At 44.1% G+C, this 16,626-nt stretch overlaps 1 protein-coding gene across 3 annotated transcripts in view; it reads left to right on the plus strand.

The window, feature by feature from the left end:
* Pde4b (phosphodiesterase 4B) overlaps positions 1–16,626 on the plus strand; it is a 511,900-nt gene that overhangs the window by 382,851 nt on the left and 112,423 nt on the right. For all 3 annotated transcript variants that reach the window (XM_060365982.1, XM_060365983.1, XM_060365984.1), the window contains 3 exons: positions 5,011–5,205; positions 14,742–14,778; positions 14,875–14,945. In XM_060365982.1, the coding sequence (XP_060221965.1) occupies positions 5,011–5,205; positions 14,742–14,778; positions 14,875–14,945 (303 nt within the window). The remainder of the gene's footprint in view (positions 1–5,010; positions 5,206–14,741; positions 14,779–14,874; positions 14,946–16,626) is intronic.

Below are 16,626 nucleotides of genomic sequence, written 5' to 3' on the forward strand. Positions count from 1 at the left end.
TTGAGAGCTCCCACTACAGAGCAGTAAAGAAGCACTAAATGTTAGATAAAAAGCCATTGATTGTGTAGGCAGAAGCCATCAGGGCCAGGAGAAGCAGACCCGACCAAGTCGATTTCCAGCACACAAAGCACTTGGAGACAGGTGAGCAGGACTATCAGATCAGGTCTCTTACCCTGGAAAAAAGGTGTGTGTAACAATACTACAGACCACATGCTGGCTATGGGCAACCTCTTCCACTCATGCAGATGGCCCACTCACATAATCAGAAACTTAAGAGTGGCCTCCTCCTCCAAATTTACCTGAAATGTCAACATAATTTCATAAATAATCGATATTCGAGTATCTGCAGCCTTAGCTACACCAATGACAGTACTGCTTAGAATGACAAATACGGTCACCTTTAAATGTAAGAGAAATTGTTCAGAAAATCGTAGTACAGCTGCCGGATAAACAATTAAGTGGTCCATGACAAGTGGTGATTCTAGACACCACAGAGAATGGTAAAACCTTATGAAGGCAATGTTTAAATCAGTATGAAAAATATGTTCAGATGAGCGCTGGGAAGACAGCTCCGTTAGCAAGTTGCTTGCTGTAGAAGGTTATGGACCTCAGTCAGTGTGTTCTGTAACTATACTGTGGGAGCAGAGGAGGGACGGAGACAGGCAGAGCCCTTTAGCTCACCAGCCGGAAGTTCAGTCAAGTCAACAAGGTCCCGGTAAGCAGAGGACAGCTGAGAAAGACATCTAGCACTGACCTCCAGCTTCTACGTATGTGTGCTGTGTGCTGGTTGGTACACCCCTCCCCCACACACACACATGCACATCTGCTCACCTACCCGCCCACCCGCCCACATACACACCATACACATGTCTGGATGGAAAATACTGAACTACTAGCAAGGATACTTTGTTTCCTTTTGACTGTGTTTTGTAGAGCTTTCTTAGACTGTTTGTGTAATGGTGTTTTAGTCTAAAGAAGCATGAAGATGAAATGTGTGTCCTGATTAAGGCAGAGACAGAAAAGGCTCTAAATTAATGACGGTTCTGTTGATGTGTTTGTTTCTGCCTTTGCACATTCACTTTCCTTCCTGGTTGTATTTCAGTTTGTGTGGTATATTCATTTCATTTGTTAAGGCTACCTTCAGTCTCCCTCTTGGCCAGCACCCCTCTTCCTCCTCTACTTTCTCGATCTGTGGGATGTATTGTGATGTCTTCCCACTAATTTTGCTGTGACTGGGGCTGGTGTCTGGTTAGTGATTCACGTATGTTCTGAAGCTGTACATCTGTGCAGGTTGCTTTGAAACAGTGCCCCAGGGAATTATGAAAGGCCATTTGTCTCACTGGTACAGCTTCTTTGCAACAGAGACCTCTTCCTCGACTTCTCCTGAATTCCAGCAAGCTCCCTTTTGAGTTCAGGCAGGGAAGAAGGAGAAGAAGAGAAGGAGGAGGAGGAGCAAGAGGAAAAAAGTGTTTGTGTGGGAGGAGTCTAGTGCCAGCTCATCTGGCAGCTGTGCTTGGTAAAAGTGACAGAGCTGCCCCAAGCCTCACTTTCCTGCTAGTGTTTTGTGGACATTGCCTCCCGCAGCAGGAAGGCTGAGAGTGGAAAAGAAGACAGATGAGCCCAGCAGAAACATCATGGAAAGAGTTCTAAATGTTGGTGGCCATACCTACCTGGCAAGCTACTGGTATAGATACAGAGAGCAGTGACAGTTAAAATACTCAGGGGTATCACATGAGTGCTGATCATAGCACTGAGCATAGCTATAAACAGTCTGGCATCCCCAAAACTAATCCTTTGGCCTTTTCCCATACTGGAGCTTCTAGGAGGCTGGATAGCTGTTGCTAAAAGTATTCTGCTGGTTTATTATTGAAGGGCTATGAATATGTACATCAAAATTAATAATAATAATAATAATACAGTTGCACATAGAATTTAGAAGTTCATTCTACTCTTAGGCTTTGGGTAATCCAAGTTTTATCTTTTAAGAACCTTCCCTCTTTGCCATTAAGAAGGGCTCCGGGGGCTGGAGAGATGGCTCTGTGGTTAGGAGCTTCAGCTACCCTTTCAGAGGGCCCCAGGTTCTATTCCCAGCACCCACATGATAGTTTACAACCATCTGTAACTTCACTCCCTGGGGATTCTACACTTGCTTCTTCTGGCTGCCAGGAAAAATGTCATGCATGTGGTGCAAGATGTATGAACAGGCATACACATACAAATAAAATATTATTTTTTAAAGAAGAGTTCACAGACAGAATTAGGACATACAGGTTCTGTAAGATTTGGGAGGCACAAAGGATCCTTGTCCACAGAATAACCATTTAGTAGAGATTTCCCCCTTGCAATGTGTCTCATTATAGCTTTCCTTGTTACAAAGTACCAGCCAGGGAGGCCGACAAGAAAATGAATCCAAGGACTGCTCAGCTGCCTGAAGCCTTGGGAAGTTTACCCTCACAGCCCCCAAACCACTGGGCTTCTGAAAAGGTCCAGCTGCGGACTCAGTCTTGTAATCCTTGGTACATGCTAGGTCACTGTGACACCTGCATGGCCCTTCCCCCAGGGATCTCCGCGTGCTGCTTCCCGTGGGAATTTGTATGGAGTCTGAAAGCAGCTTTGATCAGCTGTCTCTATGGTGGCTTCATACCCCTGTGCTCCGTCATTTCTTCTTCTGCTCCAGAGAGCTCCAATGCAGTCTGTTGCCTCCATCCGGCTTATTCAAGATGGCACTTCCTGTCCCTGCAGGATCACTCAACAGTGGTCATAGACTAACTGGTACATACCAACTACAACTTTTGCTAGAGAAGAAACGGGCTTCCGTTATCCAGCATGCCACTATGGAACCGAGGATGAGAGGAGCCCGAATCGCCTGAGGCTGTAAAGAGATATCGTGGGAAAAACGGGTGTTCTGCCTGTTCTTTGTATGGTTTCAGTTGCCCATCGTTGAAGGCGGATCAAAAATAGGAAATGGGCAATCTAGAAGTAAACAATTCGCGATTTTTAAACAACTTTGATCCCAGTGTTTCTTATTTCAATCAATGCTTGTGTGATGTTTGTATGTGTGTACACGATCATGTAAACACGTGTGTATACACGCTTGTACAGGGCAGAGGTCGCATTAGATGATTTTCTTAATAACTCTCTGCCTAACTTCTTGACACAGGATCTGTCAGCAAACCTGGGGCCCACTGGTGTGCAAAGACTACCTAGCCAGGGAGCTTCCAGGATCCACATCTGTACTTCCTGTGTTGGGATTCTGGGAGTGACTCTGAGCCTGGCTGTTTACATAGGTGCTGGAGGGGTCTCTGTGTTTTCACACAAAGAATTTTATTGGCAGAGCCAGGTCCCCATTTCTACAGCGTAGTTTTAGAATTGCCTCGGTCATACCTGGTGTGAATCTCTTACCATGGCGGATTAACACACTTTCTTATTAGTGCAACAGGACACATGGAACTGGCTGCCATCAACTCGTTCAGAGATCTGGTGAAGGTCTGGGGGTGTCTCCCCTTCATCGGAATGAGTACAGGGAAACCTTGTTTCCATAAACAAGACATTGATGTATTTTGTTTTTGTTTTTGTTTTATTTTTCTTCAATGAAATGGAATCATATTATATAGCTTGCATGGGGTGGGAGGACTAAATGAAATAATATGCCAGAAAGCACCTTGTAAATGTAAGAAATACAAGTAATAAATAAATAAATAAATAATAAATAAAAATTAATAAAAATAAAAACCAAGGAAAAAAAAAACACCCAAAGAGCAGATTAGGATTCCTGAGGGGATTGTGGCAGCTGGGTAATATTAAAGGAAGCTGAGTCTTATGGCCAAACTGGATAAAAGACCATCCTCATGCCCTGGAGGACTCTTCTGCAACCTCTAAGCAAAGCCTCAACCGGGAACAGTGAGTGTCTGAGAGAAGCTGGGGCAGGCAGGTGGCTCAAACAGTGAATGTTGGAGAGAAGCTAAGGGAAGCTGTGTGTGCACAATGGCACACATCTGGCATGGGGCTGGAGACGTGGCTCAGAGGGTAAGAGCACTGTCTGCTCTTCCTAAAAGGTCCCGAGTTCAGTTCCCGGCAACCACAGGGTGGCTCACAACCATCTGTAAAGTGAACTGATTCCTTTTCTGGCATGCAGGTGTACATGCAGGAGAGCACTCATAGACATAAGATAAATAAATCTTTAAAAAGAAAAAGCAAACATGGGAAGGACAGACTGCTCCAGGGTGACAGCAGAATGAGGCAGAAGCAAGGCGTGAAAGCCACATGGCTCCTGTTTATGCTCAAGATAGGAGCCTTTAGGAAAACAGTGGGCCTGCGGGCACCCTCCCCGAGTGAGGGGCATGGATCAGAATCTTCCTGACACTTTTCTGTGAGAGTCTATGCTGGCATTCTTCTCCAGAGCCGCAGCTCTGAAGCCTGGGACAGTAATTTGGTGTTATCAGATTAATTAAGTCATTTATGTGGCTGAATTTACATATGAATATTAAATAACAGGCTGGGCCCCTCTAATCAGACAGCGAGCGTTTTCAGGGTAACACTTTGTTCCCAAAACATTCAGAAATATGCAAATTGTGTCTTTAATGAGGCTGATATTTATGTAAGGAAGAACTCTTCCAGCTAGGAAGAAATCATTCTCATGTGTCTGGCACCTAGAGGTACCAGAGGTGGCCTCCTCTGGAGTTCTCATTAGCAACAAGTTGTTTTTCTTTTGTTGTTTTTCTGCTTTCGTTATGAATCTGTGACAGTTGCTCAGGCTGTGGGAAAGGTCATGACTTTTGCCTTTGGGTCCAAATTCTGGGTTACTATTTATTAATAGTAATGAGTGAAGTTTAGGAAATTCAGCTTCCTATGAACAAAACGGGAAGCACGGCAGCCGAGATCTGCCCTGTAGACTAAGCTTGGCAGAGAGCCTGGCATGCAGTGCCTGGCCTGCCGGGCGTAAGATCTCCATGTACCTAACCTGTCCTCTACAGTTCTCGACTTACCAGACTTTCCCACTTTCTCTTTAAGCTTTGATGTGGAAAATGGCCCTTCTCCAGGTCGGAGCCCGCTGGACCCTCAGGCCAGCTCTTCCTCTGGACTGGTTCTTCATGCCACCTTCCCTGGGCACAGCCAACGCAGAGAGTCCTTCCTCTACAGATCCGACAGCGACTATGACTTGTCACCAAAAGCGATGTCAAGGAACTCATCACTTCCCAGTGAGCAGTAAGTTAAACTCTTCCTGTTCCTCTCTGGGTTTCCGCCTCACATGTATTTCAACCTTTTCCCAGCTGGAGGAGCAGCGCTCACTGTTGCCAACCCAAGGGAGGAAGGAGAGAAAACTGAACAAGTGGCAAAGATACCCATCTTAAGGACTTGCAGAATTTTGACTGGGGACCCCAGGGTATAAAAAAAATAACAAACAAAACCCCCACAGACACAGTATGTCTGAAAACTTTCACTGGGTTTATTTCCCGGACTGTCACATCGTTTGTGGAATGGAAACCTTAACACCTTTTTTCAACCATACTCGATTATGTGAGTGTATGAGGCCTTGGGCCAGAACAAAAATGGTGGCTGGTCACCATTCTCTCTCGCTGGCCTTTGCTCAGTGGCATTTAGTCACATGCCTGTGTCCCTTCTGTGAAACTTTACCATCATACTAATCCACTGCCTGGCTCCTCAGTGACACAGAGCAGCCAAAGCACAGACGATATTTGTGTCTGGCTGATACTAATTGCAGATAGCTGATTTTTATCAAAAGAATGACAACTGGTTTGTATTGCCTGTTTATTAAGTTTCTGAACCCACATGAAATTGTTGCAAAAAACCATGACTTAAAAGGTTTCTGGGCATATACTCAATCGTTTTTAACATTGTATGTTATAAAACTCTCAGTAACTCCCTAAAATCTGCAGTCTGGAAAAGTCCACTGGGTTCTTGTTCTCTGTTAAAAAGAAACCCCAAAAGATTCACCTTCTTGTGAAAGGGGCAAGGAATGTTTTAAAGTTGGCAGCAGGAAAATATTTTGCAGGGTCCCTCTGGCAGCAACTTTTTTTTTTTTTTTTTTTTTTTTTTTTTTAGTGTTCACTAATTGTCAATTTTATTTATTTTTAATTAATTTTTATATTAATTGCATTTTATTCGCTTTGCATCCCAGCTGTAGCCCCCCTCCCTCATTCTCTGTCAATCCCACCCTTCCTCCCTCATCTCCTACCATATCCCTCTCCAAGTCCACTGATGGGGGAGGTCCTCCGCTCTTTCCATCTGACTCTAGCTTATCAGGTCTCATCAGGACTGGCTGCATTGTCCTCCTCTGTGGTATGGCAGGGCTGCTCTCCCCTGGGAGAGGGGTTGGTCAAAGAGCCAGCCACTGAGTTCATGTCAGAGACAGTCCTTCTTCCCATTACTAGGGAACCCACTTGTATACTGAGCTGCCATGAGCTACATCTGAGCAGGGGTTCTAGGTTATATCCATGAATGTACCTTGGTTGGAGTATCAGTCTCAGAAAATACCGCTGAGCCCAGAACCCCTGGTTCTGTTGCTCTCCTTGTGGAGCTCCTGTCCTCTCCAGGTCATACTAACTACTTCTTCTTTCATATGATTCCCTGGCACAACTTTTAGTAGACGTACTCTAGCCTGGAGACTGGGGAGCTGGCTCAGCTGTTAACAGCACCTGCTGTCCCTGCAAAGGACCTAGGTTTGGTTGCCAGTACCCACACCACTGTGGCTCATAATTATCTGCAACTCTAGTTCCAGGGGAACCAACACCCTCTTCGGGCCTCCACGGGTACCAGACACATAAATGATGTACATCTATACATGCAGGCATGTGCACTCACATGCACACAGGAAAAGCAAGAATAAATAAATATGTTTTTTAAATGTAGTGTATAGTCATAAAGCATTCCAATCATGAGTGATCCAAAATCCATATTTTTTTTTTACTCATTTGGAAAAATATTTGCTAACTTTCCTATGCACTTTGCAGTGTGTGAGGCTGTTGGGGTTTAAAAAAAAAAAAAAAAGAAGAAGAGGGAAACAGTATGGAAAATCAGAGATGGGTTAAAACCAGATCACATTCCTCAAAAGTCTGTGTGCTTTCAAAGAGACTATGGACTAAGTGGCAATGACAAGAGGGACACACATGCACACGGAACTCTGCAGGAAGGGAGGCAACTCATCAAATGATCCTGTGCTGGGGGCCATGCTCCTTTCCAGGTGCTTTCTGTTAGCCTAACATCCAAACCTTAGACACCGCCCAGCTACATAGTCTGGCTTTTATCATGGGAGAGCAAAGAACATGCAGTGAGCTCAAGGTAAGCATAGACCCCTCCCATACCATTTCACAAAGAAAAGGCAAGTGTTGGAATATATGTATTTTCCTCCTATTAATTCGTGCCCTAGTCATTCCCAAACTCATCCCAAACCTCACAAGGAATTTCCAACTCACTGAGGCTCCACAGACAAGGTTGATTAAACCCCAGGTTAGATTCCCCTGCTCCCTTATATGGGATAAAAATGATGCAGAGAGTGTAAACTTGAAGGTAATTTAGAGCTTACAAGCCAGCTCTGTCTCTGGCTTACAAAACTACAGTTGTGAAGATCTCTGTGTCTAGTATCCCTGTCCCTAGCTTTACGTCTTTGTAATTTCACTGACCAGTTAAACATTCCCTTAAGTTTAGCACCTATAAAAGGTCCCCATCTTCACTTCTGGACAAACAAGAATTACGTGTGAAAATTATCTAGCATAATTCTAACTTTTTAATGTTTTATTAGTCTTTCCTTCCTTCCCCTCTCCCTCTACTTCATGTGTGTGTCTGTGTCTGTGTCTGTGTCTGTGTCTGTGTCTGTGTCTGTGTCTGTGTCTGTGTCTGTGTCTGTGTGTGTTGCACATAAGTGTGTGGGTGACAGTGTAGAGGCAGGAACAGGATATCAGGAATCTTTCTTTACTGTTCTCTGCCATTTTGCCTTGAGACACTGTCTCTCTCTGAACTGAAAGGTTAGTTTGGTCTAAGCTTGCTGGCCAGTGAGATTTGGAATCTGCCTGCCTCTACCCATCAATGCTTGGGTCATAGTCACACTCAGCCATGCCTCCAGCCCCATGAAGTGAGGCAGGAAGAACTAAAACCAATATAGGAACAATAGCCCCGCCCCTTCCCACTGCTCCAGTATGTTTCTTGCCAGTAGATCCAAGAAGAGGGGTCATGGCAGCTCGGGCACCAGATGCAAAGATTGCCAGGATGGCTACCAAATGGCCTGTCTTCAGGAGCCCCCCCAATCTAGCACAGAGCAGTCACAAATTCAAATCCACAGAAACATGGAAAGCTTTGCATAATTCCACCGCATTAAATCCTAGCACTAGGAAAATGTTGGCTTTGAAATGTTCCTTACATGAATTGTCTCAGTAGACTAAATGGAAATTACTGGCAGTTTAGGCGAGAGTAGGTGAATGAGTGAAAAAAAAATGTGAATGGAAATGTAAAATGGCTTCAACTTTTAGCAAGAAGAGACTATGATGAGGCTTTCTTGAAAAGGAAAACAAAGTCTTCCCTGGTCTCCAAAGGCAAGCACAGCTGTGTTCCTGGCCGTGGCAATCAGTTGGCCTGTCCTCGGTTCCTGGGCTGCAGTCATTTCTAAACAAATGCTTCCATATATTGTGGAATAGGTTTCTCAGTGGAAAGCCGAATTGCTGGACATCAGCAGGGGCAGTTTTCCTTTCAGAAATCTATGGCAGAAATTGCTCCCCACGAGAACTTTTGAGAGCCCACCTGCAAAGCCACAGGGGGAGAGGCGCCATATTTTTCTCATTTGGTCATTCCATCTTGCAAAGCCTTAGATGAGGAACTTTCAAAAGCCACCATGTGCAAAAAGCTTATGTGTGTCCTGGGGAGAAATGTCAAGGGAGATAATACCTAAAGACCAGGACAAAAAGCACAAGTAATGGGCCACTTACATTTAGGACCTATTTATTGATGGACTACCAAAAAGTACAATGTGGTATCAAAGACTCAGATTAGACACACAGCAGTTTCACTTGCTTACCATGACTGTTAAGACATGGAATCTCTCTTATGGTCTAAATCATGTGTAAGTAAAAACACACATTGATGAAGCGTTGTCCATGTGCCATGTGCTAAAACACTTTACAAAAGTCCATTCATTTAGCGTCCATATGCTCAGTGTGATAGGAACTACAGGTTTGTTTGGTGTTTTGTTTTGTTTTCAGTTAGAGATGAAAGCCTGGGGCATGGAATAAGAAGCTGGGCTTGAACCCCAGAAATCCGGATGATGCTACAATGCAAAGATCCAAAGATTTAAACTACGCAAGACCCCAAATAAGAATATTAATCAATGATTTGCCTATGTTTCCAGCTATTAAAATGAATCATGTTCAGTCTTGCTTTTAGTGAATATTTACTTAAATGTATGCATTTTGCTAATAAATAAGACAACTCTGTGCCTTCAAAAATCTAAAGGATTATTAATAAGTCAGTTAGTAGCTTTAATACCTTCAGAAATAAAGGAAAGACTAGAGAGGCTTGTACAAGACTTTGGAAAGCCTGGCCAGACAGGGTGAATGGCCTATTGGAGGAAGTCCAGCTGAGCTAGATGGGATGGGAAGCTGGAGGGTATGCACAGGAGACCAGCTTTCTAGCTGTAGGGAGGACTTTGGAGGGCTGAGGTTGGGAGGAGCAACAGCCTCCTTGTTGTGAAAGGCCTAGGGGTTGTTTTTTATACTGCCAGCAAGCAGTGCTCCAGAAGGCCATTCCAGGGCCATTCAAAAGGTGTTTGGTAGCTGAGTGTGGTAGCACATGCCTGTGATCCCAGCACTCAGGGATGCAGATAGGATAACTGTGAGTTCGAGGCCAGCCTGGTCTACAAAGCAAGTCCAGGACAGCCAAGGCTACATAGAGAAACCCTGTCTTGAAAAAAAACAAAAAACAAAAAAACATGGAGAGAGAGAGAGAAAGGTGCTTGGTTTGAAACCTAGCTCAGGAGGAAAGATGAACTGCAGAGTGAACAGAGTTAAAAGAAAAAAAAAGCATCTAGGGGCAACTTTGGCCTCCTATGCATGTAATCGCAAGAATGGGGACCTACAGCAGAGGAGGCTTGGTCAGCAATTAATATTTGCAAATCAGGACTGACAGGGCTTAGCTGACAATTGTGGGATGAGGCGGAGGGGAGTTTTCCACCTGGCCAACATGACAGATGACCGAATTGTTCCTTAACAATTAGGCATTTTCTTCCGTTACACACAGTAAAGCCCGTAACTGTACCGTACAATAGAAACACAAGTTCTCTAGAAAGCAGTAGGGGCAGGCATACATATCTTAAGCAGGCTGTTGCCAGCCAAAAGACAGGCAACTGCCTAATTACCATAACAATGACCTACTACTGATGACCGTGGCTAAATAAATAAAACGCTTTTATGTGCCAAGAAAGACTCCTCAATTCTCACAGAACCCCCATTCTCAGATGAAAAAGTTGAGACACAGCCCGCCTAACTCTTGTGGATGATAATAAAGAATCTGAGAAAATGACAATGCTGGCCAGAGGCAGGATGCATTCTCCCAAAGACCACACTTCTAATCTGTAGAAGACAGGCGGAAGGCACAAGACAGTTCCACATAGAGTGAAAAAAAACAGAGAAAGGCAAAGTAAATTAATAAAATCCAGAGTCCAATGGTGAGAATTGGCACTTTTTGTGTTCTAAAAAGCTGTTTCATGGTTAAGACATGACCTACACGCTCACTTGCAAGACCCAATTTGCAAGAACCTATTTTGACTTGAAAGGCTCATCCTTCGTTTGTAACAGTGTAGTGTTCCTATTCTGTCACTAGAGGGTGCTGGTGTAACAGTTCTGAATATTTCTCTTTGTTCCTGAGAGGGCAAACTGCTTTCTCTAATAATCTGGGAAATAAATAAATAAGTAAATACATCCGTTTCCATCGTCAAAAAAATTTTTTTTTCTATTGCAATTGCAGTCTGTTCTTAACTTGTAAAATAGCATATAATGATTTCAAAATAGTTCTGTAATCTGGAAAGTTTTTTTGTTTCATTTTATTTGGTTTCTTCCCTGAGACAGTTCTAAATCTGCTCACTTCTGTAGCAGCTATCATCTGACCTACAGAGTTAGGTTAGTCACTCAAACACTATTAAGGAGCCAGTGCAGGCACTCTGCCAATCCTCCCCACCTTCCCCCAGTTTCTGAATGTCTTGCTGTCCCAACTTGAAGAGTCCCCTATGGAAGGAGTGACTGCCTCCTTCTCTTTAATCGTTGGTTTATATGTTTTACTACGTCTGCAGATCACTTGCTCCACATCAGCTCTATGTGTGGTGATGTTTCTGAATCTCCCTGACTCCCAGCTCCGTGTGTGGTGGGGTCTCTGTCTCCCTAAACGGTTTGACTTCCATGAGATACTTAAACTCCAAAAATCCAGGGGCCACAGGAGATCTGCTTGACCCAGAATCGATTTTCCTGTGCTCCAACTCACCCTTGCATGTTATGGAACATGTCAGCTTTCTCTCAAAAATCTAAACAGACAGCAAGATCTTTCACCCATCTGGACATTCGCCATATAAAATGCAGGCAGTTGGGGTGCAAGTCACCACATGCCATTTGTAAGCAACCATTTCTGACTTCATTTTTATTCTCTCTCCCTTTATCCCCTTTCTGAAACCCTTGAGCTCCTTCTCTGGCTTCCTTAAAATATATATATATATATATATATATATATATATATATATATATATATATATATTGCCATGAAGAAAGCCATCCCCAAGCACTGTCCTGACTATGCCTGCTGCCTTGGTGAAGCCTAAGCCTGTAGTTTTAATACTTTGTTTACATCACACTCCTGATCCTGGTCCTGGTCCTGGAAATCCCTAGGCTCCTTAAACTGTAAGCTCCCTAGGTTCCATGAAAATTCCCAACTCCTCTTGTTTCTGCTCATGACTCTTTTCTCAGATGCTCACTTTTTAAGATGAAAATACAATTTCCTTATGCGAGTAAATGCCGAGTTCTGACAGGATCCCTGGCGTCTGCTCAACACATCATTTCCTGTTCCTTTCTTGGCTGTGCAGGCTCTTTCTCATTGCCAGTAACCTCCTGTCATTCCTCCCGGGGCTCTCCCTGGCTTTTCATCCCTCCGCATCCACAGAACTTCGCCTTTTAAAATGCTTGTTTGATTTGTCTGTCTTGCCTCCTGCCTCACTGAAAAGCCTCACTGAGCTTTACCTGTCCATGTTGACTTAATCACCAACATCCCAGGCTCTGTCTCCCATATCTCGGGGGCAGGGGACCTTCTAACCTTATTCTCTGCAAGCGCCTCTGGTTAATGTACTCTAACAGCCACCCACAAGCGTATTCACTGTTTCCCCATGTTAGATCCTCTGCTATTATCATTTCTCTCATTGGCATCATCTATGCTGTCTACCTCCTTACAGACTCTGTCCCTAAAAGTCCATCTCAGACACTACTGAGTCTGACAAGCCCTCCTTACTTCTACTAATCTATAATTCATCTCTCTTTGGGGTCCCATTCATTATCCATCATTTGTACTTTTCTTTCTGTCTTTATGTGTATTCTAGCTTTAAAATATCTTTGGTCTCATCTGGGCATGGTAGGACAATGCCTTTAACCCCAGCACTCAGAGAGGCAGAGGCAAGCAGATCGTTGTGAGTTCAAGGCCAGCATGGTCTACAAAGTGAGTTCAGGATAGCCAAGGCTATATAGAGAAACCCTGTTTAGAAAAACCAATATACTCAACCAAGGACCATGTATGGATATAACCTAGAACCTCTGCTCGATGTAGCTCGTGGTATCTCAGTAACCAATTGGTTTCCCATAGTAAGGGGAACAGTGACTATTTCTGACAGGAACTCAATGGCTGGCTCTTTGACCTCCCCACCCCCCAAGGGAGGAGCAGTCCTGTTAGGCCACAGAGGAGGACTTAGCAGCCAGTCCTGAAGATACCTGATAAAACAGGGTCACATGAAAGGGGAGGAGGTCCTCCCCAATCAGTGGACTTGGAAAGGGGCAGGGAGGAGTTGAGGGAGGGAGGGTGGGATTGGGAGGGAATGAGGGAACGGGATACACCTGGGATACAGAGTTAACAAAATGTAACTAATAATAAAAAGAAAAAAATTAAAAAGAAAAAGAAAATTCAAATGTAAACCTCTCTGCTGAATTATTTTCCTCTTGGGGCAGAGTGAAAATAAAGATTCCTGCTTAAAAAAAAAGAAAAAGAAAAAAAAACAAATATATGTGTGTGTGTGTGTGTTTTTCATGTTATATATCCCATGTTATATATAACAGCATATTACCATATTATATAATAATATCATATTTAATACATATATTTGTATGGTCCCATTTATTATGTTTTGATTTGAGAGTTTGCGGCTTCTACATAATTTGATTTGTCAATGCGTAGTAAGCATCATCATAATATGAGAAGTGTAGTGTTTAAGGCACAGATGGCTGCAAGCAGAGAGGCTCAGATCTTCCCCTAACCAGTATGCGCTGGTTAGCAGCTACTGGCTTGACCTCATCTGTGACATGCTTGCATCACTGTTGAGGTGCCACTGGTAAGTGAGCTAGCACATACAAAGACCAGTCATGCCAAGAATGTTTGCTGCTTGCCAGTTTGTTTTCTTTTTCTTATCTGTCCAAACTGAGCCTACAGAAACATTTCAGAGAATGCCTAGCTAAAGACAAGGGTGGAAACCACCACAGTTACAATTTACCACGCCAGAGCCCGCATCAGAGAAGGGTGGGTGTGGATGCATGTCCTCTGCAGCTCTGAAGCCTGACCTCATGTGGCACTTGATACCCGGCAGGCTCCGTTATCACAGGGTACGCCCGCATGGTTGTGAACAGTGTGCCACGTTTGGGGTGGTGAGAGAGGACAGAGGAGGTAGGCCAGACAGGGAGGGCAGCTCGCTGCCATCAGCTTCCGAGTTGCTGATTCACAGGGTGCCAAGCAAATTAACCTGATTTTGTGATGGTCTCCGGTGTGGTTTCTCCAACCCTCAGCTGAGAGCCTGCTGAAGGCGGTCGTTAGCAGATTAAGGAAGCAGATGCCAGTGCACGGAAACTGCATTGCTTCAAACACAGTTCTCACTGGTCCCGAGCACAGACTGAGAAGACAGGAGGCAGAGCATAATTAGGTCCTTGGGACCAAATGAGTGTCACTGTTATTGCTTTAGTAGCCTCAGTCTGCACATTCCCATTAAAATTTTTTCCTTGGGTACTTTAAGAAAAAAAAAAAGGAGAGAGAGAGAGTATATTAAAAACAAAAAGTAATGGGATTCCCAGACAGAAATCTGTGTTTAAATGGTATTAAAGCTGTGGTTCAAATCAACAAAAGCCAGGAAATCCAATGTTACCCTTCATCCAGACTGTTATAGCATTTTTTTTTCCAGTGCACACTACGTCTGTGAGCGGCCCTCCCTTTTAGTTTCCTGGCTCGGGCAACTCAAATCCACAAGTCACTGTGAATTATAGGGCTCTGGGCTTGCCATTTAATGGAACCACATGCCCTGAGGACACAAAGCTTTTCAGACGGAATCACTGTGAAGGCTGGGAGTCTGCAGCTGGGAGCTGTTCTTTTTCCTCAGGTTCAGAGGCTCCTGCCTTCTTTCCAGGCAGAAGGGTTACAGGAACAAGTGGGTTGCTGACACTGGTAAGCTTAGTGTAGCTTGTGTGTCACAGGTGAAATTCATTCATTCTGCTTCTTTCTCTCTTCACCAGACACGGCGATGACCTGATCGTCACTCCTTTTGCCCAGGTATGTATGTATCATGCTCCACTCACACTCTGTCCCTGGTGTGATTTTAAAAGCAGTCCTTTGACCATAACCAATTTTGAAACATTCTCCTCACAGGTTCTCGCCAGCTTGCGAAGTGTAAGAAACAATTTCACCCTGCTGACAAACCTTCAGGGAGCACCAAACAAGTAAGCCCTGACATTTTTCAGAATTTCAGTTCCTTCCCACAAAAGCACAAAACCCTGAAAAACACTGGATACAAGCATTACCCAGAAATCTGCCCTGAAAACTAACTTTTGGTACACAGTACAACTGAAAATAAAAGGTCTAAGTGCCTTCAAGTTCACTCGTGTTTCAAAGATTATCATGGCCTTGGAGGGTCCATAGAATCCATCACCTTGAAACGGTTAGGAGAGGATTGGAAGCTCATTGACTCAACCTGTTTCATAAAAGGAAACCGTGAGTGCTTGGGAACCTGGCAACTAGCTTGTGAATGTACCCTGGGTTAGAGAAACACTGGACCTCCAGCCTGACTCAGATCTTCAGTCGGTAGTCACCACAGCCTTATCTATCTCCCAAGTCTTTGTGAAGCTATTCGCCCATCCTTTGTTTGGCTTCATCCAGAGTCTGATAAAGCAGATGATGAAATGTGAGAGTAGAGCTTAATTTGACCAATCACTCTCCTCTCCCTGTCCGGAGCTTTTCACTTAAGTAAGCCTCCTTGCAAGAGGAAGTTGCACACTCCTGTGGAACCGCTCTCATCTGGTTGTCCCACGTGTTCTGCAGCCTCCCATCAGAGTACATCTTCTTCCATGCCCTGTGTGTAATCATGTCACTCTCCTGCTGGGGCACTGCAATGGACCACTCTTTAAGATACAGTGTAGATCCTCATGCATCGCATCTGAGATGCCTCACAACGCAGTGTATGTTAATGTGGTGTAAAACTGGTTGTATTATATTTAGGACAAAGTAATAGTTGAACATTCTTAACCTAAAACTCCAAAATTCAGACTTTTTGAACTCTGATACGATGTCAAGAATGAAAGGATCCACATCTGGCCCCAGGTGATGGGTTGCATTTGGTTACAGTAAAAATATTATGTAAGATTACCATCAGGTTATTGGGGGAATGAGCATGTGAAACAAATGAATTTCCTAGCCCCATCCCTAAGATGTCTCACCATGTAAATGAAGATATTCCAGAATCTGAAACATAAACAGAAGGCAAATCTGAAACCTTAAACCCTCAGGAACACCCAGCCAACATGTGGATCCCAGAGAGTTGGTTTTAGAGCTTTGCCTCCTGCTTATTCATTTGTTAACCCATCCCACCAGTATTTATTTCACACGTACTATTCATCATCCATGCCCGCACGCAATTGCACAAATCCTTACTGGTCAATCACTTCATGTCAAGCTCCGATGATCTCATAGTGGTCCACACAGACAAAATCTCTGCCCTTTCATGGCTTATGTTCTAACAGGAAGAGCTGGTAATTAAGCAGTGAGTGGTCAGATCATGTCCCAGCCACACGGGCTTGAGTTCAGCAACAGAGGTCCAGCAGTTTTCGGTCAGTTCTTCTCTACTCTGACCATGGACTCTGTATGATTAGACCATCTCCTTCTGCCTGTCAGTGTCTTCCCGGCCATATCCTGACATCTTTTAAGATGAGTGTCAGTCATCTTTCTCAATCTGCTTTTTCTGGCCCAGCAAAGCCTCTGTGAGTGGTCTCCATTTGGCCTAACGGCTAATGACCTGTCACACTGTCTTTTTAAATCATTGTCCATCACTAGACTGTGGTAGAACGTCTGGCACATATTTTATGCCCGACAAATATCTTGTGTGTGTGTGTGTGTGTGTGTGTGTGT

Source organism: Meriones unguiculatus, chromosome 12, assembly GCF_030254825.1.
Source record: "Meriones unguiculatus strain TT.TT164.6M chromosome 12, Bangor_MerUng_6.1, whole genome shotgun sequence".
Lineage (NCBI taxonomy): Eukaryota > Metazoa > Chordata > Mammalia > Rodentia > Muridae > Meriones > Meriones unguiculatus.